This window comes from Salvelinus fontinalis, chromosome 38 (genome assembly GCF_029448725.1).
Source record: "Salvelinus fontinalis isolate EN_2023a chromosome 38, ASM2944872v1, whole genome shotgun sequence".
Taxonomy (NCBI): Eukaryota; Metazoa; Chordata; class Actinopteri; order Salmoniformes; family Salmonidae; genus Salvelinus; species Salvelinus fontinalis.
This window is the reverse complement of record NC_074702.1, coordinates 962,046-986,408: the sequence shown is the minus strand read 5'-3', so window position 1 is coordinate 986,408 and position 24,363 is coordinate 962,046. Positions and strand designations below refer to the sequence as shown.

Genomic DNA, 24,363 nt, shown 5'->3' with positions numbered 1-24,363 from the left:
ACCTTTGAGAGGAGCTACTAGCTAGTCTTATGAATCGATTTCCGAACCACGACAACACAACGTGAAACAAAAATGGAGCAGTCGGTTGGTTCACTACAGGAACAAGCGTTAAAAAGGAAAGAAAGACTTAAAGCTTTGAGAGGTCGACAACTTCAAGTGAGTATCACCCAGCAATAGCATTGTCTGTGTTGTAAACAGTACAAACAAGCAAGCTCGCTACCAGCTGTTTGTGTTAGCTAGGTAACGTTAGCTAGCTGATGGAAAGAACAGGAGCTAGATACACACAGCATTGCCCTTGACATTCGTTTGAAATGTACATAGCTAGCTAACGTTAGCGGTGCAAAACGGATTAACTGGAATCTCAAATAACAGATTCTACATGGTTAGTTAGATAACTACTATGCCAACTAGTTGTCTGTATTTAGCTTGCTATGCTAGTTGTGAACTGATGGTGAAATTAGCTAGCTAGCTATGATGGGATAATTTACTCATATGTTAGTTCATTAATCAACTGTTGATATTAGCCGAGAACGCTCAACTTTGTTCACTCGGAGTTGTTTAGATAACTGGTCATGGGATTTGCTAGCAACAACCTGTCTAAATGACTATCGCCCCTTAGTAAGTACATCTGTAGCCATGATATGTTTTGAAAGGCTGGTCATGGCTCACATCAACACCATCACCCCAGACACCCTGGACCCACTCCAATTCGCATACCGCCCCAACAGATCCATAGATGACGCAATTTGTTCATGTGAGAATACATTGACTAACGTCACAGTGCAGCGTTCAACACCATTGTGCCCTCCAAGCTCATCACTAAGCTAAGGACCCTGGAACTGAACACCTCTGACTGCAACTGGATCCTGGACTTTCTGACGGGGGTAGTGAGGGTAGTGCGTACGGCCCAGTACATCACTGGAGCCAAGCTTCCTGCCATCCAGGACCTCTATACCAGGCGGTGTCAGAGGAAGCCCCTACAAATTGTCAGACTCCAGCCACCCAAGTGGTTATGACTGTTCTCTGCTACCGCACGGCAAGCGGTACCAATGCACCAAGTCTGGAACCATCTAATCAAATTGTATTGGAAACACATATTTAGCAGATGTTATTGCGGGTGTAGCAAAATGCTTGTGTTCCTAGCTCCAAAAGTGCAGTAGTATCTAACAATTCACAACAATACACAAATCTAAAAGTAAGAGAATGGAATTAAGAAATATATAAATATTAGGACGAGTAATGTCGGAGTGGCATTGACTAAATACAGTAGAATAGAATACAGTATATACATATGAGATGATTAAAGCAGTGTGTAAACATTATTAAAGTGACCAATGTGTCTATGTATATAGGGCAGCAGCCTCTAAGGTGCAGGGTTGAGTAACCGGGTAGTGATGGCTATTTAACAGTCTGATGGCCTTGAGAGATAAGGTTTTTCAGTCTCTCGGTCCCAGCTTTGATGCACCTGTTCTGACCTTGTCTTCTGGATGACAGCGGGGTGAACAGGCTGTGGCTTGGGTGGTTGATGTCCTTGATGATTTTTTTGGTTTCCTGTAACATTGGGTGCTGTAGATGTCCTGGAGGGCACGTAGTGTGCCCCCGGTGAAGCGTTGGGCAGACCGCACCACCATCTGGAGAGCCCTGTAGTTGTGGGCGGTGCAGTTGCCGTATCAGGCGGTGATACAGCCCGACATAATGCTCTCAATTGTGCATATGTAAAAGTTTCTGAGAGTCTTAGGGGCCAAGCTAAATTTCTTCAGCCTCCTGAGGTTGAAGAGGCGCTGTTGTGCCTTCATCAACACACTTTCTGCATGGGTGGACCATTTCAGATTGTCAGTGATGTATTTTTATTGTTATTTAAAAAAAAAAAATCCTATTTAACTAGGCAAGTCAGTTAAGAACAAATTCTTATTTTCAATGACGGCCTAGGAACAGTGGATTAACTGCCTTGTTCAGGGGCAGAACGACAGACTTTTACCTTGTCAGCTCGGGAACTCAGTCTTGCAACCTTTCGGTTACTGGCCCTACACTCTAACCACTAGGCTACCTGCCACCTCACCCGGGGCGGCAGGGTAGCCTAGTGGTTAGAGCGTTGGACTAGTAACCGGAAGGTTGCAAGTTCAAATCCCCGAGCTGACAAGGTACAAATCTGTCGTTCTGCCCCTGAACAGGCAGTTAACCCACTGTTCCTAGGCCGTCATTGAAAATAAGAATTTGTTCTTAACTGACTTGCCTAGTTAAATAAAGGTTAAAAAAAAAAATATATACCCATCATTAATAATATTCATGCCCATGATTTTGGAATGAGATGATCGACGAGCAGGTATCCACATAGATGTAGTCATGTAGTGTATGATCACATAAATACATCACATAGCCATCACATAACTAATGGTCTGAATTCCTACTTTAAATAAAAACTTGTAGCGAATACAATCACTGACTTTCCCCTCGTACTACGTAAGCTAAGATTCAATTGGGTCCCCATTTTGAAGTTGACTTTTTAAATGGTTAGGGTTTAGGGTAGGGACGTCCCGAGGATCCCGGATAGCCCCAATTGAATCTGTTTGCATAGTACGTAGAAAAATGAAAAGTTTGTATTAAAGATATACATCTCAGCACCCTGCAGAAGGACTGTAGTTGTACAGGACTAACGTAGGTAACAGGTAAGCCTTTTCAGAATGGAACATTTTTACTACAATTGACTGATGGTGACTACATGTTGTTGTTTTAGCCAATACTGCGACCAGATATCAACTCAACTCCGCCTCCATATAACAGAACCCAGTTGAGCGTTCCTCTGCTGCTGTTGATACGGTCCCAAACTAGAGGGCGTCTCAGGAGTCATTCAAGATAGAGCTCTTAGGTAGTGAGAACTCCGTGTGATGATCCATTTTGTATTCTACAATACATTTTATATCATCACACTTTTTGCTTTGTAGCTAGCTAGCTGGCAGATGCTTTGTTCAGTATGGCCCCTGGACATTTAGGCTGATCATATGGTCTATTAAAAGTCTCCCACTCACAACAGATAGCTAGTCATCATGGGTCCTCAACTTATAGCTACATAATACGGCACCAGTGTTTCCCTACTAGGGATAGGCCCCTCACCTTGCTCTGTGTCCCCTGCCTAAAAGAGTTTGGCATTTATCAGTTACACACACGGTATGTAGTCTACCAGTGTGACTGAGTGCAACCAACACAACCAAGGTCCACTTTACAGCTTCTTCCTCGAGCCTCAGTCCTGTTGTTTACATTGGTATGTTGTTCCACTGCAGCAAACGTCCTCCAAATGACACTACATGTGTTTGTTCCAAGGGCAAGCAAGCCACCGTTTTGGCCGTTAGACTTGGTCTCCCTCCCAAATGGCACCCTATATAGTGCACTACTTTTGACCAGGCCTCTGTTGAATTGGTTGCCATTTGCAACACAATCAGGGAATGTCCTTCAGTGTGTTTGGCTAAGCCAGCCAGTGACAACCCCGTTGAAGGGGAACGCCAGTGGGCTTGGCCCAGCAGCTAGGCTATTCTTGATGAACGGCTGTTGACATTCCTGCAGCATGTGATTGTTGAACTGTACTGGAGAACGAGTCCGTTTTGATTGTTCCAGCTGGTGGCCAGGAAGCCTCTCCAGGAAAACGCAGGACTGGGAGGAGTCCTGCTAGTCCTCATTGTTATGCTTTGTGACTTGGGTCACGGTCAACAACATTCTGATATTAAAAATACACTTTTTCTTTTTGTTTACATGTGTATGTTTTATGATGACATGTTTTGATACAGGGAACCACTCCTCTGTCGTGTGGCCTGGTTAGTTTTACTAACTCCATCACAGTTTGCGTGACAGTTAGGTTGTATTGATTTTTCAGACCAACTCCTATGTTTTTCAAGGATCTCATTGTTTGTATTTGACAGCCCTCAAACCAATGTTACTCAAGCCCATAATGTTTCTATCTGAATCCCAAATGGACCGACCTCAAAAAGTAATGAATCATCAAGTTGTATTTGTCACATGCGTCGAATACAACAGATGTACTAGACCTTACAGTGAAATGCTTACTTACACACCCTTAACCAACAATGTTTTAACTTATTTTTCTTAAGTTCTTAAGAATAAAAAAATATAATAAAAGTAACAAATAATGAAACGGCAGCAGTAAAACAAAATGTTGTGTTATTGTCCTGGAGAGAAGTGGGTGGTGTGTTAGTGTCCTGGAGAGAAGTGGGTGGTGTGTTAGTGTCCTGGAGAGAAGTGGGTGGTGTGTTAGTGTCCTGGAGAGAAGTGGGTGGTGTGTTGGTGTCCTGGAGAGAAGTGGGTGGTGTGTTAGTGTCCTGGAGAGAAGTGGGTGGTGTGTTAGTGTCCTGGAGGGAAGTGGGTGGTGTGTTAGTGTCCTGGAGAGAAGTGGGTGGTGTGTTAGTGTCCTGGAGGGAAGTGGGTGGTGTGTTAGTGTCCTGGAGGGAAGTGGGTGGTGTGTTAGTGTCCTGGAGAGAAGTGGGTGGTGTGTTAGTGTCCTGGAGAGAAGTGGGTGGTGTGTTAGTGTCCTGGAGAGAAGTGGGTGGTGTGTTAGTGTCCTGGAGAGAAGTGGGTGGTGTGTTAGTGTCCTGGAGAGAAGTGGGTGGTGTGTTAGTGTCCTGGAGGGAAGTGGGTGGTGTGTTAGTGTCCTGGAGAGAAGTGGGTGGTGTGTTAGTGTCCTGGACAGAAGTGGGTGGTGTGTTAGTGTCCTGGACGGAAGTGGGTGGTGTATAGTGTCCTGGAGGGAAGTGGGTGGTGTGTTAGTGTCCTGGAGGGAAGTGGGTGGTGTGTTAGTGTCCTGGAGGGAAGTGGGTGGTGTGTTAGTGTCCTGGAGGGAAGTGGGTGGTGTGTTAGTGTCCTGGAGGGAAGTGGGTGGTGTGTTAGTGTCCTGGAGGGAAGTGGGTGGTGTGTTAGTGTCCTGGAGGGAAGTGGGTGGTGTGTTGGTGTGTTAGTGTCCTGGAGGGAAGTGGTTGGTGTGTTAGTGTCCTGGAGGGAAGTGGGTGGTGTGTTAGTGTCCTGGAGAGAAGTGGGTGGTGTGTTAGTGTCCTGGAGAGAAGTGGGTGGTGTGTTAGTGTCCTGGAGAGAAGTGGGTGGTGTGCTAGTGTCCTGGAGAGAAGTGGGTGGTGTGTTAGTGTCCTGGAGGGAAGTGGGTGGTGTGTTGGTGTCCTGGAGAGAAGTGGGTGGTGTGTTAGTGTCCTGGAGAGAAGTGGGTGGTGTGTTGGTGTCCTGGAGAGAAGTGGGTGGTGTGTTGGTGTCCTGGAGAGAAGTGGGTGGTGTGTTAGTGTCCTGGAGAGAAGTGGGTGGTGTGTTAGTGTCCTGGAGAGAAGTGGGTGGTGTGTTAGTGTCCTGGAGAGAAGTGGGTGGTGTGTTGGTGTCCTGGAGAGAAGTGGGTGGTGTGTTAGTGTCCTGGAGAGAAGTGGGTGGTGTGTTAGTGTCCTGGAGAGAAGTGGGTGGTGTGTTAGTGTCCTGGAGAGAAGTGGGTGGTGTGTTAGTGTCCTGGAGAGAAGTGGGTGGTGTGTTAGTGTCCTGGAGAAAGATCCTTATTACTTACTGTCTAGTGGGGACGGGGGACTAGTGACTCAACTCTTAAAACAAACTCAATGGGAGGACCATGCCATTTGGGGAATTTTAGATTCTCCCTGACTGCTTTTTTTGGAAGTTGTTAGTTCTCAAAGATTATCTTATTAAAACATACATACATACATACTACTGTTCAAACATTTGGCGTCACTTAGAAATGTCCTTGTTTTCCATGAAAACATACATGAAATTAGTTGCAAAATTAATAGGAAATATAGTCAAGACGTTGACATGGTTATAAATAATGTTTTTATTTTTTTATTATCGAAATAATAGTGTCCTTCAAACTTTTGCTTTCGTCAAAGAATCCTCCATTTGCAGCAATAACAGCCTTGCAGACCTTTGGCATTCTAGTTGTCAATTTAAGGTAATCTGAAGAGATTTTACCCCATGCTTCCTGAAGCACCTCCCACAAATTGGATTGGCTTGATGGGCACTTCTTACGTACCATACGGTCAAGCTGCTCCCACAACAGCTCAATAGTGTTGAGATCCGGTGACTGTCCTGGCCATTCCATTATAGACAGAACACCAGCTGACTGCTTCTTCCCTAAATAGTTATTGCATAGTTTGGAGCTGTGCTTTGGGTCATTGTCCTGTTGTAGGAGGAAATTGGCTCTAATTAAGCTCCATCCACAGGGTATGGCATGGCGTTGCAAAATGGAGTGATAGCCTTCCATCTTCAAGATCCCTTTTACCCTGTACAAATCTCCCACTTTACCACCACCAAAGCACCCCCAGACCATCACATTGCCTCCACCATGCTTGACATATGGCGTCAAGAACTCCTCCAGCATCTTTTCTGCGTCTCACGAATGTTCTTCTTTGTGATCCAAACACCTCAAACTTAGATGTCTGTCCATAACACATTTTTCCAATCTTCCTCTGTCCAGTGTCTGTTGTTTTGCCCATCTTAATCTTCTCTTTTTATTGGCCAGTCTGAGATATGGCTTTTTCTTTACAACTCTGCCTAGAAGGCCAGCATCCCAGAGTCGCCTCTTCACTGCTGACGTTGAGACTGGTGTTTTGCGGGTACTATTTAATGAAGCTGCCAGTTGAGGACTTGTGAGGTGTCTGTTTCTCAAACTAGACACTCTAATGTAGTTGTACTCTTGCTCAGTTGTGTACAGGGGCCTCCCACTCCTCTTTCTATTCCAGTTAGAGCCAGTTTGCGCTGTTCTGTGAAGGGAGTAGTACACAGCGTTGTACGAGATCTTCAGTTTCTTGGCAATGTCTCGCATGGAATAGCCTTCATTTCTGAGAACAAGAATAGACTGACAAGTTTCAGAAGAAAGTCCTTTGTTTCACGCCATTTTGAGGCGGTAATCAAACCCACATGCTGATGCTCCAGATACTCAACTAGTCTAAAGAAGGACAGTTTTATTGCTTCTTTAATCATCTCAACAGTTTTCAGCTCTGCTAACATCATTGCAAAAGGGTTTTCTAATGATCAATTAGCCTTTTAAAATTATAAACTTGGATTAGCTAACACAACATGCCATAGGAACACAGGAGTGATGGTTGATGATAATGGGCCTCTGCACGCCTATGTAGATATTCCATTTAAAAAAATATGCCGTTTCCAGCTACACTAGTCATTTACAACATTAACAATGTCTACACTGTATTTCTGATCAATTTGATATTTTAATGGACAAAAATGTACTTTTCTTTCAAAAACAAGGACATTTCTAAGTGACTCCAAACTTTTGAATGGTAGCGTGTGTGTGTGTGTGATGTATATATTAGGTCCATTATCTGTTCTACATACTTTATATCTGGTTTTAGTGATTTTAAGTTTACACTGAAAACATTTGACCATCCTAAAAAGTATATAATTATTTATTTCAATTATTTTGCAGTGGCGGCCATGATTTAGCAGCTAACGGCTCTGCTAAATGCACACTGTAACCCGGTGTTTGTCACCTCAGTAACCTGGTGTTTTGTCATCTCAGTAGCCCGGTGTTTGTCACGTTTTAATAGCCCGGTGTTTTGTCACCTGACAGGTGAGAGATGGAGAGGACGGGGAGCCAGACAGGAAGAGGGACCGGGCCGAGGAGGAAGCTGAAGAGCAGCGACACAGGTTAGTTTCTCCTGGGTCCTTTTCATTAGTACGGAAAACAAAAACAAGTATTTCATGTTGGACAAGTTCAGGTCGTCCTTCAGGTAGTTTGTCCGTGTTTGTTCCAGATGGGTGCCTATAGTGAATTAGACCAAGGTCTCCAAATGCACCTCATCCTCCCAGTCAGGTGTCCTGTGTTTACTCTGGGTTGGAGCAGGTGTCCTGTGTTCAGTGTTTACTCTGGGTTGGAGCAGGTGTCCTGTGTTCAGTGTTTACTCTGGGTTGGAGCAGGTGTCCTGTGTTTACTCTGGGTTGGAGCAGGTGTCCTGTGTTAAACAATAGCTGCACAAATATCCTGCAGCTGACTGGACTCTGTGTTTCAGCTGCAGGAACAAGAGCAGCCATCTCTTCCTCCCTCCCTCCTACACGGCAGACGCTTTTCCCCCATTGTTTATGTTTAATGATAGTCCAGGCAGCACTGGGCTGGCAGTGTACTCACAGGCTGGCCATTGCAAATCCCTCTACTACATTTCAAATGGCACACTATCCCCTATTTAGTGCACTGCTTTTAATAAGAGCCCTATGGGTGCCGTGTGGGATGCAGCCTGGGTTTGTGTGTTTTGTTTTGTGGGTCAAACTCAGGAAGTACTTCTGAAGAGAGTGGAACAGTACTGACCGTGGTATGGACGCTGGTTACAAACACTTTGCTTCTTGGAAAATGTTTTTTTCCACCCCTTTGTTAGTCTTCTGAGAGCGATATCTTGTGACCAGCCTTGTAGTTATTAAAATTGCATGTGAGCTCAGATTGCAGAACAGCGGTATCAAAGACCAAGATGGTTGTGATGCAGCAAATGTGGCTGTCCTCAAAGTCTTCCTGTTGCTTTCATGTAGCCTGATCGTTTATGAACAGTTCCATTTTCTGACCACTAGGGCCAGCCTGTAGGTTACTGCTACGCTACTGTAGGTCCATGGAAAATACAGTGCATTCTGGAAGTATAGGGCCAGCCTGTAGGTTACTGCTACGCTACTGTAGGTCCATGGAAAATACAGTGCATTCTGAAAGTATTCAGACCCCTTGACTTTTTCCACATTTTATTACATTACAGCCTTTTTCTTAAATTGGTATAAAAATTACAAATCCTTATCTACACACACTACCCCATAATGACAAGGCAAAAACAGGTTAGTAGAAATGTTGGTAAGTTTATTAAAAATTAAACATTGAAATATCACGTTTTATGTAAGTATTCAGTCAGTACTTTGTTTAAACACCTTTGGCAGCGATTACAGCCTCAAGTCTTCTTGGGTATGACGCTACAAGCTTGACACACCTGTATTTTGGGAGTTTCTCCCATTCTTCTCTGCAGATCCTCTCAAGCTCTGTCAGGTTGGATGGGGAGCGTCGCTGCACAGCTATTTTCAGGTCTCTCCAGAGATGTTCGATCAGGTTCAAGTCTGGGCTCTGGCTGGGCCACTCAAGGACATTCCGAGACTTGTCCCCAAGCCACTCCTGCATTGTCCTGTTGGAAGGTGAACCTTCGCCCCAGTCTGAGGTCCTGAGTGCTCTAGAGAAGGTTTTCATCAAGAATCTCTCTGTACTTTGCTCCGTTCATCTTTCCCTCGATCCTGACTAGTCTCCCAGTCCTTGCCGCTGATAAACATCCCCACAGCCTGATGCTGCCACCACCATACTTCACCGTAGGGATGGTACCAGGTTTCCTCCAGAAGTGGCATTCAGGCCAAAGAGTTCAATCTTGGTTCTCATGGTCTGAGAGTCCTTTAGGTGCCTTTTGGCAAACTCCAAGCGGGCTGTCATGTGCCTTTTCACTAAGGAGTGTCTTCCGTCTGGCCATTCTACTATGAAGGCCTGATTTGGTGAAGTGCTGCAGAGATGTTTGTCCTTCTGGAAGGTTCTCCCATCTTCACAGAGGAACTCTGGAGCTCTGTCAGAGTGACCATCGGGTTCTTGGTCACCTCTCTGACCAAGGCCCTTCTCCCCCGATTGCTCAATTTGGCCGGGCGGCCAGCTCTAGAAAGAGTCTTGGTGGTTACAAACTTCTTCCATTTTTAAGAATGATGGAGGTCACTGTGTTCTTGGGGACCTTCAATGCTGCAGAAATGTTTTGGTACTCTTCCCCAGATCTGTGCCTCTACGGACAATTCCTTCGACCTCATGGTTTGGTTTTTGCTCTGACATGCACTGTCAACTGTGGGACCTCATATAGACAGGTATGTTCCCTTCCAAATCATGTCCAATCAGTTGAATTTACCACAGGTGGACTCCAATCAAGTTGTAGAAGCATCTGAAGGATGATCAATGGAAACAGGATGCACCTGAGATCAATTTAGAGTTTAACAGCAAAGGTTCTGAATACTTACATAAGGTATTTCTGTTTTTTATTCTTAATATATTTGCGAACCTATTTTCACTTTGTCATTACGGGGTATTGTGTAGGTAGATGAGGGGAAACAATGAAGCAATTTTAGAATAAGGCTGTAACGTAACAAAATGTGGAAAATGTCAAGGGGTCTGAATACTTTTCGAATGCACTGTAGCTCTGAGCTGACTGCTTTGAGCTGTGGTGGACCAAAGTATGACAGCATTCCAGCCTGGATCCACACAAGTATTGACCTGCCTGTTGGTTGACTGCTAGCTCTGATAGATGCCTCATCCCCAACAGGCCGCTGTCTCCTCCAGCTAACCTAGCCTACATCTCAACACCCAGACCTATCCCCAACAGACTCTCTGCTGTCTCCTCCAGCTAACCTAGCCTACATCTCAACACCCAGACCTATCCCCAACAGGCCCTCTGCTGTCTCCTCCAGCTAACCTAGCCTACATCTCAACACCCAGACCTATCCCCAACAGGCCCTGCTGTCTCCTTCAGCTACATTATAGCCTACATCTCAACACCCAGACCTATCCCCAACAGGCTCTCTGCTGTCTCCTCCAGCTAACCTAGCCTACATCTCAACACCCAGACCTATCCCCAACAGGCTCTCTGCTGTCTCCTCCAGCTAACCTAGCCTACATCTCAACACCCAGACCTATCCCCAACAGGCCCTCTGCTGTCTCCTCCAGCTAACCTAGCCTACATCTCAACACCCAGACCTATCCCCAACAGACTCTCTGCTGTCTCCTCCAGCTAACCTAGCCTACATCTCAACACCCAGACCTATCCCCAACAGACTCTCTGCTGTCTCCTCCAGCTAACCTAGCCTACATCTCAACACCCAGACCTATCCCCAACAGGCTCTCTGCTGTCTCCTCCAGCTACCTTATAGCCTACATCTCAACACCCAGACCTATCCCCAACAGGCTCTCTGCTGTCTCCTCCAGCTACCTTATAGCCTACATCTCAACACCCAGACCTATCCCCAACAGACTCTCTGCTGTCTCCTCCAGCTAACCTAGCCTACATCTCAACACCCAGACCTATCCCCAACAGGCTCTCTGCTGTCTCCTCCAGCTACCTTATAGCCTACATCTCAACACCCAGACCTATCCCCAACAGGCCCTCTGCTGTCTCCTCCAGCTAACCTAGCCTACATCTCAACACCCAGACCTATCCCCAACAGGCCCTCTGCTGTCTCCTCCAGCTAACCTAGCCTACATCTCAACACCCAGACCTATCCCCAACAGACTCTCTGCTGTCTCCTCCAGCTAACCTAGCCTACATCTCAACACCCAGACCTATCCCCAACAGACTCTCTGCTGTCTCCTCCAGCTAACCTAGCCTACATCTCAACACCCAGACCTATCCCCAACAGGCTCTCTGCTGTCTCCTCCAGCTAACCTAGCCTACATCTCAACACCCAGACCTATCCCCAACAGGCCCTGCTGTCTCCTCCAGCTAACCTAGCCTACATCTCAACACCCAGACCTATCCCCAACAGACTCTCTGCTGTCTCCTCCAGCTAACCTAGCCTACATCTCAACACCCAGACCTATCCCCAACAGGCCCTCTGCTGTCTCCTCCAGCTAACCTAGCCTACATCTCAACACCCAGACCTATCCCCAACAGGCTCTCTGCTGTCTCCTCCAGCTACCTTATAGCCTACATCTCAACACCCAGACCTATCCCCAACATACCCTCTGCTGTCTCCTCCAGCTAACCTAGCCTACATCTCAACACCCAGACCTATCCCCAACAGGCTCTCTGCTGTCTCCTCCAGCTACCTTATAGCCTACATCTCAACACCCAGACCTATCCCCAACAGACTCTCTGCTGTCTCCTCCAGCTAACCTAGCCTACATCTCAACACCCAGACCTATCCCCAACAGACTCTCTGCTGTCTCCTCCAGCTAACCTAGCCTACATCTCAACACCCAGACCTATCCCCAACAGGCTCTCTGCTGTCTCCTCCAGCTACCTTATAGCCTACATCTCAACACCCAGACCTATCCCCAACAGGCCCTCTGCTGTCTCCTCCAGCTAACCTAGCCTACATCTCAACACCCAGACCTATCCCCAACAGACTCTCTGCTGTCTCCTCCAGCTAACCTAGCCTACATCTCAACACCCAGACCTATCCCCAACAGACTCTCTGCTGTCTCCTCCAGCTAACCTAGCCTACATCTCAACACCCAGACCTATCCCCAACAGGCTCTCTGCTGTCTCCTCCAGCTACCTTATAGCCTACATCTCAACACCCAGACCTATCCCCAACAGACTCTCTGCTGTCTCCTCCAGCTAACCTAGCCTACATCTCAACACCCAGACCTATCCCCAACAGACTCTCTGCTGTCTCCTCCAGCTAACCTAGCCTACATCTCAACACCCAGACCTATCCCCAACAGGCCCTCTGCTGTCTCCTCCAGCTAACCTAGCCTACATCTCAACACCCAGACCTATCCCCAACAGGCTCTCTGCTGTCTCCTCCAGCTAACCTAGCCTACATCTCAACACCCAGACCTATCCCCAACAGGCCCTCTGCTGTCTCCTCCAGCTAACCTAGCCTACATCTCAACACCCAGACCTATCCCCAACAGGCCCTCTGCTGTCTCCTCCAGCTAACCTAGCCTACATCTCAACACCCAGACCTATCCCCAACAGGCTCTCTGCTGTCTCCTCCAGCTAACCTAGCCTACATCTCAACACCCAGACCTATCCCCAACACTCTCTCTGCTGTCTCCTCCAGCTACCTTATAGCCTACATCTCAACACCCAGACCTATCCCCAACAGACTCTCTGCTGTCTCCTCCAGCTAACCTAGCCTACATCTCAACACCCAGACCTATCCCCAACAGGCCCTCTGCTGTCTCCTCCAGCTACCTTATAGCCTACATCTCAACTAATGGTTAGACCTGACAAGGTAGAAATCTGTCATGCTGCCCCTGAACAAGGCAGTTAACCCAGTGTTCCCCGGGCGCCGAAGACGTGGCTGTTGATTAAAGCAGCCTCCCGCACCTCTCTGATTCAGAGGGGTTGGGTTAAATGCAGAAGACACATTTCAGTTGAAGGCATTTAGTTGTACAACTGACTAGGTATCCCTGTTTCAACACTGATCCATGCTCAGTTCACTGTTCACTCCCTCAGGAGGAATCCCTATTCAAAGTCATGTTCTCAGGCTGTGTTCCCAATAGTGCACTATTCCCTATATAGTGCACTACTCTTGACCAGGGCCCCATATAGAGAATAGGGGGATTTGGGATGCATACATTGAAGGTTGGGTTTTCTCCTGTCTTTGGGCTCAGTCTGTCTACACAGATGTCATCCAAGCTCGCTAAGAATTCCACCATGAGGCCCTTGATGATAGATGCCAATCTATTGTAACATGTGGGACACCAGCTCTCTCCTCAGCTGTTATCTACTGTGCTGGAGACAGACTAACCCATTGAGCAGATGGCGCATGCTAATGAGATGTGTTCAACAGAATAAGGGGAGGCCTTATTCCCTGGCTGGTATAGTAACCTCCAGAGATGACAAACTGTAGCTGTGTTTGGGGATAGACCTGTAGACTGTCTCCTCTCCTCAGGTTCCTCAGCTGGTTCTGGAGTAGGACCTAATACATGTGGCTACACTGCCACCACCTGGTGCTTTACCATACTCTCACTCTCTCACACACACCTGCTTATAGTATAGCTTATGGGTATAAACCAATGCACAGCAGTAAAGCCAGGGTTTGTGTTGAGTAGAGAGCTGAAGCTGAGGAACTACACCCCAGAGGATGAAGAGCTGAAGGAGAGACAGGTGCCCAAGGCCAAACCTGCTTCAGGTGAGACATCTGAAGTGATGAGGAGTTATCTCCAGAGAGTAGCTTGGGGAAGGCACTGCTGTGGTGATGATGTTGAGTACATACAGTACCAGTCAAAAGTTTGGACACGCCTACTCATTTTTCTTTATTTGTACTATTTTCTACATTGTAGAATAATAGTGAAGACATCAAAAATATGAAATGACACATGGAATCATGTAGTAACCAAAAAAGTGTTAAACAAATCAAAATATCTTTTACATTTGAGATTCTTGGAAGTAGCCACCCTTTGCCTTGATGACAGCTTTGCACATTCTTGGCATTGAAGAGCCAGTTTCAATTAACAGGTGTGCCTTGTTAATTTGTGGAATTTCTTTCCTTCTTAGTGTGTTTGAGACATTCAGTTGTGTTGTGACAAGGTAGGGGTGGTATACAGAAGATAGCCCTATTTGATAAAATACCAAGTCCATATTATGGCAAGAACAGCTCAAATAAGCAAAGAGAAACGACAATCAAGCGCAATGATGAAACTGGCTCTCATGAGGACCTCCACAGGAATGGAAGACCCAGAGTTCCCTCTGCTGCAGAGGATAAATTAGTTACCAGCAGAAATTGCATCCCAAATAAATGCTTCACAGAGTTCAAGTAACAGACACATCTTAACATCAACTGTTCATAGGAGACTGTGTGAATCAGGCCTTCATGGTCGAATTGCTGCAAAGAAACCACTAATAAAGGACACCAGTAAGAAAAAGAGACTTTCTTCGGCCAAGAAACACGAGCAATGGACATTAGACCGGTGGAAATCTGTCCTTTGGTCTGATGAGTTCAAATTTGAGATTTTTGGTTCCAACCGCCGTGTTTTTGTGAGACGCAGAGTAGGTGAACGGATTGTCTCCGCATGTGTGGTTCCCACCGTGAAGCATGGAGGAGGAGGTGTGATGGTGTGGGGGTGCTTTGCTGGTAACACTGTCAGTGAATTATTTTTAATGCAAGGCGCATTTAACCAGCATGACTACAACAGCATTCTGCAGCGAAACGCCATCCCATCTGGTTTGTGCTTAGTGGGACTATCATTTGTTTTTCAACAGGACAATGATCCAACACACCTCCAGGCTGTGTAAGGGCTATTTGACCAAGAAGGAGAGTGATGGAGTGTTGCATCAGATGACCTGGCCTCCACAATCACCCGACCTCAACCCAATTGAGATAGTTTGGGATGAGTTGGACCGCAGAGTGAAGGAAAAGCAGCCAACAAGTGCTCAGCATATATGGGAACTCCAAGACTGTTGGAAAAGCATTCCTCCTGAAGCTGGTTGGGAGAATGCCAAAAGTGTGCAAAGCTGTCATCAAGGCAACAGGTGGCTACTTTGAAGAACCTAACATTTTCAAATATATTTTGATTTGTTTAACACTTTTTTTGGTTACTACATGATTCCATGTGTTATTTCATAGTTTTGATGTCTTCACTATTATTCTACAAAGTAGAAAATAGTAAAAAATAAAGTAAAACCCTTGAATGAGTAGGTGTTCTATAACTTTTGACTGGTACTGTAACCATTACAGGATGCAGCTGTACATAAGACATGCTTTGTGTTATTCCAGTGGAGGAGAAAGTGAAGGAGCAGCTAGATGCAGCTAAACCAGAGTCTGTCATTGAAGAAGTGGTAAGTAGTGATCTTTAAATAGTTCAAATATCCAAAGCCCTCTGGGATAAGTTAGTAGATAACCTACTGTTTGATTAGTGTTCATGTTAAGTTTCCACCATTTTAGATACATGTGATCATATTTCCTCCATAGGATTTGGCCAACCTAGCCCCCAGGAAACCTGACTGGTAAGACATTTTAACTAAGACGTTATACTTCATAGTATATCAAGTATAATTCTTGGTTAATTTCCCTGTGCCTTGTTGTGATCTAATGTCCTGTTTCTGATTGAAGGGATTTGAAACGAGACGTGGCGAAGAAGCTGGAGAAGCTTGAGAGGAGAACACAGAAGGCCATCGCTGAACTTATCCGTGAGTGTTTGTTATTGTATTAAATACAGGGAATGTGTGCTGGGACCAGATATGACTGGTCTGAACGTGTAGTTACTGACTGTATCAGACTATATATGACTGGTCTGAACATGGAGTTACTGACTGTATCAGACTATATATGACTGGTCTGAACATGGAGTTACTGACTGTATCAGACTATATATGACTGGTCTGAACATGGAGTTACTGACTGTATCAGACTATATATGACTGGTCTGAACATGGAGTTACTGACTGTATCAGACTATATATGACTGGTCTGAACATGGAGTTACTGACTGTATCAGACTAATTGCTCTGTGGATTCCAGAGTCCAGGGAGGCTTGATGCCACTTGACATAATTGATGTGATTCCTCTACTCCTCCTGTGATCTACATTCTCAGAATAGATCTGGCGTTGGCCCACATATTCCATCAGAAAGTACCAAGGGATAGATTCAGTCTGGAGGGGCTGTAAAACTATCTAAAACGGGCCATTTCAGGTGTTTTGTTGTGAAATAATAAACACAGTAGGAGCTAAAAACAATGAAGAATACATGGTGACAGCAGCTTTGGCACTACAGTTATGTCTCCTCTACGCCAGTTAGCTCATTTGTATTTTGTGCAACACCCTTTTGTGAACTGTGTGTGTGTGTTTGTGTGTCTGTGTCTGTGTGTCTGTGTGTCTGTGTGTGTGTGTGTGTCCAGGTGATCGTCTGAAAGGCAGCGAGGAGGAGCTGGCTGGAGCTGTCGGAGCCATAGGGGTCACAGCAGAGGGGGACTCGGACTGACCCCTTAATCCAGAGACACACGGCGCGGTCCTGGATCTGACCCTACCAATGGTCCTGTTCTGTACAGCTGAATGTTTGTTGTGGGAATCGGAGACTTTTGGTTTCCATAGCTGTTAAAGCTACTGGGGAGTGTGAATATGACAATTAGATATGTCACCTTGATGACTTCTCAACTCTAGTCCTAGTACGTGTCACAAATGACACCCTATTCCCTGTATAGTGCACTACTTTTGACAAGTAGTGTGCTAGATAGGGAGTAGGGTGCCATTTGGGATGCAGAGCCTGTGTGAAAGTCCGACCAGACTGTGTCAGTGTAGTGCTAGCTAGAGGAACATTGGGGACTGTTGTAAACAGCTGTTGTAACGATCGTCTGTTATTCATGCATCTTTTTAATTCTATTTTTCCAGTAAAATGATTTGGATTTTCCCAACGTTTGTGTCTTGTGGCCTTTTCTGTTGAGACTGTGAAATATTATGTACAATAGACAACACAGAATGAGTTCCCCCCACATTCTTTAAAATTCCAGATTTATTTGTAAAATCAGCTGAAAACTGATCCTTAACCAATCAGATTGTAAAGTGACCCTAATCCACTTGTATAATAAGTTACTGCAACAGGAAAAGTATTGCTACTCTATTTAATTAAAAGATACTATTAACTCAACAGTTGACTGTCAGGTTCAACTAAGATGGAAAACAGATTACAATGAACAAAGACATTTTTGGTATGATGATATTTCATTAATTATACATCTAAAGCACCTAAATTGGCCTGAAAAGAACATAACTATTTATTTCACAAAGTGCTTCCCACCAGTCCCCAAAACACACCAACGTTTCTCTATCAAAGGAGGCTACAGATGTAGGATCTTAATTTGAGCCAGGTTGCCACAGCAGGAAAATAATCCTGTAGCAACAGGAGATCTGGATTATAATTAATGGACATTTTTTGTAAGGGTTGATTACATTGCTCATAATGGAAAATCAAGTCGTAAATGGAAATTACAAATATATTACAAGTTTTATGTTTCCTGCAACAGGGTGATCTAAGATCCTACATCTGTATTGCACATATTATAACAGCACTTTGTTATTTATCATATTGTCACACATGGCTAGCTACCTACTTCACTCTCGAGCTGCGTCCCAAATAGCACCCCTGGACCCATAGGGTCCTGGTCAGAAGTAGGGTACTATATAGGGAACAGGGTACCATTTGGGACGCAAAGAGGTAATTGCTCACTTCACTGAAAGCCAGTGAATTAGGCCGTATGAGAGATACGATAACACTCACAAACCGCTTTGTCCAACTTCACAACAATGACACATTTTGTGATAGAGGTCATCATTGAAAGTAGGAATAGCCTTCACTCTGGTCCATGGAGTTAACATTCCCCCTGCTGAGACTAGAGCAAGCCACACTAACACTCTGGTCCATGGAGTTAACATGCCCCCTGATGAGACTTCAGCAAGCCGCGCTAACACTCTGGTCCATGGAGTTAACATGCCCCCTGCTGAGACTTCAGCAAGCCGCGCTGAGACTACCTGAAAGTAGCCACACTAACACCCTGGACCAGAGACTACCTGAAGGTAGCTGTACTAACACCCTGGACCAGAGACTACCTGAAGGTAGTCACACTAACACCCTGGACCAGAGACTACCTGAAGGTAGCTGTACTAACACCCTGGACCAGAGACTACCTGAAGGTAGCCACACTAACACCCTGGACCAGAGTCTACCTGAAGGTAGCCACACTAACACCCTGGACCAGAGACTACCTGAAGGCAGCTGCACTAACACCCTGGACCAGAGACTACCTGAAGGTAGCCACACTAACACCCTGGACCAGAGACTACCTGAAGGCAGCTGCACTAACACCCTGGACCAGAGTCTACCTGAAGGTAGCCACACTAACACCCTGGACCAGAGACTACCTGAAGGTAGCTGTACTAACACCCTGGACCAGAGACTACCTGAAGGTAGCTGTACTAACACCCTGGACCAGAGACTACCTGAAGGTAGCCACACTAACACCCTGGACCAGAGACTACCTGAAGGTAGCTGTACTAACACCCTGGACCAGAGACTACCTGAAGGTAGCCGCACTAACACCCTGGACCAGAGACTACCTGAAGGTAGCCACACTAACACCCTGGACCAGAGCTAGTACAGCCCAATCCATCACTTACACAACACTCAGATTGATCCTACACACTACAGTACCTTTTTAAGATAGGCCATGTCTATATTGGAATCAAAAAAGCTCACGTGTTATCATATAGAAGATATAGATGGATTATTAATACTGCAAGAGTAGAACAGAACACGTGTCTACTGTGACACTCCTCTCTTGGAGAACATATTTGATTAAGATGCAGCATCTCTAAGCATTGTGATGGTGGAAAATAGCATTCAAGGCCTGTATTCCCAAAATGTATCTGAGTAGAAGTGCTGATCTAGGATCAGTTTTGCCTCTCAGGTCATAATGAAGACGATTATAATAACTACAGGGAGTTCCTGATCGATCCTGATTCTGAGATGCTTGAAACATACAACCCCTGATGAAGAACTCCTAGCAATTCAGTCAAAGGAAACAGCATTTGTTGTTTAGTTGTGGTTCTAGTAGGAAGTTTCAAAGGTAGAGGTTGTCTTGGCACTCGGGTTAGTGTGTTGTTGATGATGATGTCATACTGGTTGGTGCATCATGCAGATGAGCTGATGACACGAGCCTTTTCTGAACAGCAGCAGACAGGAGACAGTAGAGACTTCTTATCTGAGCAGCAGCAGATAGGAGACAGTAGAGACTTCTTATCTGAGCAGCAGCAGACAGGAGACAGTAGAGACTTCTTATCTGAGCAGCAGCAGACAGGAGACAGTAGAGACTTCTTATCTGAGCAGCAGCAGACAGGAGACAGTAGAGACTTCTTATCTGAGCAGCAGCAGACAGGAGACAGTAGAGACTTCTTATCTGAACAGCAGCAGACAGGAGACAGTAGAGACTTCTTATCTGAGCAGCAGCAGACAGGAGACAGTAGAGACTTCTTATCTGAACAGCAGCAGACAGGAGAGTAGAGACTTCTTATCTGAGCAGCAGCAGACAGGAGACAGTAGAGACTTCTTATCTGAGCAGCAGCAGACAGGAGACAGTAGAGACTTCTTATCTGAACAGCAGCAGACAGGAGACAGTAGAGACTTCTTATCTGAGCAGCAGCAGACAGGAGACAGTAGAGACTTCTTATCTGAACAGCAGCAGACAGGAGAGTAGAGACTTCTTATCTGAGCAGCAGCAGACAGGAGACAGTAGAGACTTCTTATCTGAGCAGCAGCAGACAGGAGACAGTAGAGACTTCTTATCTGAGCAGCAGCAGACAGGAGACAGTAGAGACTTCTTATCTGAGCAGCAGCAGACAGGAGACAGTAGAGACTTCTTATCTGAACAGCGGCAGACAGGAGACAGTAGAGACTTCTTATCTGAGCAGCAGCCGACAGGAGACAGTAGATACTTCTTATCTGAGCAGCAGCAGACAGGAGACAGTAGAGACTTCTTATCTGAACAGCAGCAGACAGGAGACAGTAGAGACTTCTTATCTGAGCAGCAGCAGACAGGAGACAGTAGAGACTTCTTATCTGAACAGCAGCAGACAGGAGAGTGGAGACTTCTTATCTGAGCAGCAGCAGACAGGAGACAGTAGAGACTTCTTATCTGAGCAGCAGCAGACAGGAGACAGTAGAGACTTCTTATCTGAGCAGCAGCAGACAGGAGACAGTAGAGACTTCTTATCTGAGCAGCAGCAGACAGGAGACAGTAGAGACTTCTTATCTGAACAGCGGCAGACAGGAGACAGTAGAGACTTCTTATCTGAGCAGCAGCCGACAGGAGACAGTAGAGACTTCTTATCTGAACAGCAGCAGACAGGAGAGTAGAGACTTCTTATCTGAGCAGCAGCAGACAGGAGACAGTAGAGACTTCTTATCTGAGCAGCAGCAGACAGGAGACAGTAGAGACGTCTTATCTGAACAGCAGGAGACAGGACACATTAGAGACTTCTTATCTGAACAGCAGCAGACAGGAGACAGTAGAGACTTCTTATCTGAACAGCAGCAGACAGGAGACAGTAGAGACTTCTTATCTGAGCAGCAGCAGACAGGAGACAGTAGAGACTTCTTATCTGAGCAGCAGCAGACAGGAGACAGTAGAGACTTCTTATCTGAACAGCAGCAGACAGGAGAGTAGAGACTTCTTATCTGAGCAGCAGCAGACAGGAGAAAGTAGAGACTTCTTATCTGAACAGCAGCAGACAGGAGACAGTAGAGACTTCTTATCTGAACAGCAGCAGACAGGAGAGTAGAGACTTCTTATCTGAGCAGCAGCAGACAGGAGACAGTAGAGACTTCTTATCTGAGCAGCAGCAGACAGGAGACAGTAGAGACTTCTTATCTGAGCAGCAGCAGACAGGAGACAGTAGAGACTTCTTATCTGAGCAGCAGCAGACAGGAGACAGTAGAGACTTCTTATCTGAGCAACAGGAGACAGTAGAGACTTCTTATCTGAGCAGCAGCAGGCAGGAGACAGTAGAGACTTCTTATCTGAACAGCAGCAGACAGGAGACAGTAGAGCCTTCTTATCCCTTCACTCTTATCTGTTATCCTGATGACGTTGTCACGGAGACCTCAAGTCATAGCCCTTCTTTATCAGGATAGTTTTAGACTCAGGAGCAGGGGTCTGTTCAGGTGGGTGTAACGTTACAGCTGGGGTCTGTTCAGGTGGGTGTAACGTTACAGCTGGGGTCTGTTCAGGAGGGTGTAACGTTACAGTTGGGGTCTGTTCAGGTGGGTGTAACGTTACAGTTGGGGTCTGTTCAGGTGGGTGTAACGTTACAGTTGGGGTCTGTTCAGGAGGGTGTAACGTTACAGTTGGGGTCTGTTCAGGTGGGTGTAACGTTACAGCTGGGGTCTGTTCAGGAGGGTGTAACGTTACAGTTGGGGTCTGTTCAGGTGGGTGTAACGTTACAGCTGGGGTCTGTTCAGGTGGGTGTAACGTTACAGTTGGGGTCTGTTCAGGTAGGTGTAACGTTACAGCTGGGGTCTGTTCAGGTGGGTGTAATGTTAAAGCTGGGGTCTGTTCAGGTGGGTGTAACGTTACAGCTGGGGTCTGTTCAGGAGGGTGTAACGTTACAGTTGGGGTCTGTTCAGGTGGGTGTAACGTTACAGCTGGGGTCTGTTCAGGTGGGTGTAACGTTACAGTTGGGGTCTGTTCAGGTAGGTGTAACGTTACAGCTGGGGTCTGTTCAGGTGGGTGTAATGTTAAAGCTGGGGTCTGTTCAGGTGGGTGTAACGTTACAGCTGGGGTCTGTTCAGGAGGGTGTAACGTTACAGTTGGGGTCTGTTCAGGTGGGTGTAACGTTACAGCTGGGGTCTGTTCAGGTGGGTGTAACGTTACAGTTGGGGTCTGTTCAGGTGGGTGTAACGTTACAGCTGGGGTCTGTTCAGGTGGGTGTAATGTTAAAGCTGGGGTCTGTTCAGGTGGGTGTAACGTTACAGCTGGGGTCTGTTCAGGAGGGTGTAACGTTACAGTTGGGGTCTGTTCAGGAGGGTGTAACGTTACAGTTGGGGTCTGTTCAGGTGGGTGTAACGTTACAGCTGGGGTCTGTTCAGGTGGGTGTAATGTTACAGAACGTTCAACAGACATGACATCACAGGAGGCTGTCGAGGGGAGAACGACTCATAATATGGTCCGAAACGGAGCGAATGGAATGACATCAAACACCTGGAAACCATGTGTTCTACCCAATTAAGGTGCCACCAACCTCCTGTGCATGACATGAACAGACATTATCGGTAGACTAAAGAATCTGCAATATTCTCAATATTTAATCTCACTGAATACACACCTGGTAGCTTTTATACTGACTGACTGATAAACAGACTGATTGATTGACTGACTGGCTGGCTGACTGGCGAACTGATAGACAGACTGATAGACTGACTGGCTGACTGGGCAGATGGGGTTGTTTGTTGTTGTTGATGTATTTGGTTGGCTGTGTGTCTGTTGAGTCCCTGGAGTCCTGGTTGTCCATGGGAACAGGAAGTTGGATGATTTCAGGAAGGGGAGTTCTAATCACACTGATGGCTTCCCCCTCCTCTCTGTATCTTCCTGGCTGCAGGCCCCAGCTCCACCTTACAAACCCTCTCAGCAAACTTCAGAGAACACATGGTCTCTCCCACATTACTCTCCAGAGCAGACACCTGGAGGAGGACCAGAGGATCAGAGAGAAGACACTTCCAGACAGATATGACAGTATAATCAGTGTATTTGATGTACTGTACTATATGTTGTGGAAGCCAGGCTGCACCACCATAGCCTAGTTGTCTTGTAATGTGTAGGCTAAATACAGTATGGACTTCTCCATTCAGAATGCTTTTTAGTCCAGGACAAGGCTTAATGTCCGGGAAGTCAGCCCTATGAATATACATATTGATGGATATACAGACATTGTAATGTGTGTGTGTCAGACGTACTGTACTGTCGTGAGTCCCTACCTGCACCACCATGGCCGTCTTGTTGCCCTTGCCCAGTGAGTCCTGCAGCAGATATGTGAGGCGACTGTTTCTGAAGGGGATGTGTTTCTCCTTCCCCCTCAGAGCCTGGATGACGTCCCCCAGAGCCAGCAGAGAGCGGTTGATGTTCTGGGCCTCCTTCAGCCTCTCTCCCTCAGCTCCTGACTTCCAGACCCTCTCAGAGCCAGCCAGGTCCACCAGGTTCAACTTGCCTGCAGATGTCACGAAAAAAATCACCCGTTAGCGTAACATTTTCTGGTCCCTTGAATTGTGTTAATATTTGGAACCGGCCCACTTGCCAAATGAGTAGCGCACCCCGGACAAAACACACCTTGCCGACGAACGGTGAAAAGCAGCGGGTGTCGATGAACGGTGAAAAGCAGCGGGTGTCGATGAACGGTGAAAAGCAGCGGGTGTCAATGAACGGTGGTGATTCAGCATGTAGAATCGCGGGGAAATGAACAGAAATTGACAGCTGCTGTTCTGATCACAGGCAATAGGACAGCCACCTGCTGCTTCTAACGGTTAGTTGGCACTGTGTGTCCCGTCTCTACGGTGTGACGTACCTGTGGTCTTGGCCCCGCTGGCCAGGTCAGTCCCCAGCACAGTGATCATGAGGAGGGCATGGGAACGAGAGCTGTGCTGATTCATCTGGGTCCCGAAGGTGATCCTGTTACGACGCGCCTGTGCCAGAAGCTACACAGGAAGTGACAGAGTTAATGGTACGGTGATATAGAACTATAGGAAACTTGCACGTACTTTCATATGATTGTATACACTTTCCCATTACAGTAAATTAACCAGGGTTCTAATGGAGATGTGTGGCTCAGTAGGAAGAGCATGGTTCTCGCAACACCAGGATTGTGGGTTCTATTCCCTGGGCCACCCATACGTAAACCCATACGTAAACCCATACGTAAAATGTTTGCCCGGATGACTGTAAATTGCTTTGGATAAATGCATCTGTTAAATGGCATATACAGTATATTAAATGATTATTAAATTCGAGGTTGAAAAGTCAGAGAGGTTATCTATTGATATAGTTGGAGAAATCAGTCTCACTGAAGAAAGTATACAGTTACAAAATTCCGGTAACTCTCCCCAAATTCCCAGGTTTTCCAGAAATCATGGTTGGAAAATTCTACCAA

At 46.2% G+C, this 24,363-nt stretch overlaps 3 protein-coding genes across 3 annotated transcripts in view; 1 reads left to right on the top strand and 2 right to left on the bottom strand.

The window, feature by feature from the left end:
- ccdc12 (coiled-coil domain containing 12) lies at positions 1–17,087 on the top strand. Its single transcript, XM_055904322.1, has 7 exons — positions 1–156; positions 7,595–7,671; positions 13,790–13,869; positions 15,454–15,515; positions 15,649–15,683; positions 15,790–15,866; positions 16,575–17,087. The coding sequence occupies exons 1-7, from the start codon at positions 73–75 to the stop codon at positions 16,655–16,657; spliced, it is 498 nt and encodes a 165-aa protein (XP_055760297.1). The 5' UTR covers positions 1–72; the 3' UTR covers positions 16,658–17,087.
- Positions 17,088–21,317: 4,230 nt separating this feature from the next.
- LOC129837847 (uncharacterized) lies at positions 21,318–22,346 on the bottom strand. The gene is made up of 2 exons (XM_055904320.1): positions 21,983–22,346; positions 21,318–21,916 (listed from the first exon to the last, which is right to left on the bottom strand). The coding sequence occupies exons 1-2, from the start codon at positions 22,344–22,346 to the stop codon at positions 21,318–21,320; spliced, it is 963 nt and encodes a 320-aa protein (XP_055760295.1).
- Positions 22,347–22,765: 419 nt separating this feature from the next.
- si:ch211-257p13.3 (kinesin-like protein KIFC3) overlaps positions 22,766–24,363 on the bottom strand; it is a 26,581-nt gene continuing 24,983 nt past the window's right edge. The window contains 3 exon segments of the mRNA XM_055904301.1: positions 22,766–22,903; positions 23,198–23,427; positions 23,782–23,911. Coding sequence (XP_055760276.1) covers positions 22,772–22,903; positions 23,198–23,427; positions 23,782–23,911 — 492 coding nt within the window. The 3' untranslated portion in view covers positions 22,766–22,771.

What these genes read in the sequence shown, in the direction of transcription:
- ccdc12 (XM_055904322.1), top strand. Translation starts at nt 73, where the DNA reads ATGGAGCAGTCGGTTGGTTCACTACAGGAACAAGCGTTAAAAAGGAAA. An exon ending in CAAGGCCAAACCTGCTTCAG is followed by an intron (nt 13,870 to 15,453) that starts GTGAGACATCTG and finishes GTGTTATTCCAG; the next exon opens with TGGAGGAGAAAGTGAAGGAG. An exon ending in GGCCATCGCTGAACTTATCC is followed by an intron (nt 15,867 to 16,574) that starts GTGAGTGTTTGT and finishes GTGTGTGTCCAG; the next exon opens with GTGATCGTCTGAAAGGCAGC.
- LOC129837847 (XM_055904320.1), bottom strand. Translation starts at nt 22,346, where the DNA reads ATGTCTGTTGAACGTTCTGTAACATTACACCCACCTGAACAGACCCCA. An exon ending in AGCTGTAACGTTACACCCAC is followed by an intron (nt 21,917 to 21,982) that starts CTGAACAGACCC and finishes CGTTACACCTAC; the next exon opens with CTGAACAGACCCCAACTGTA.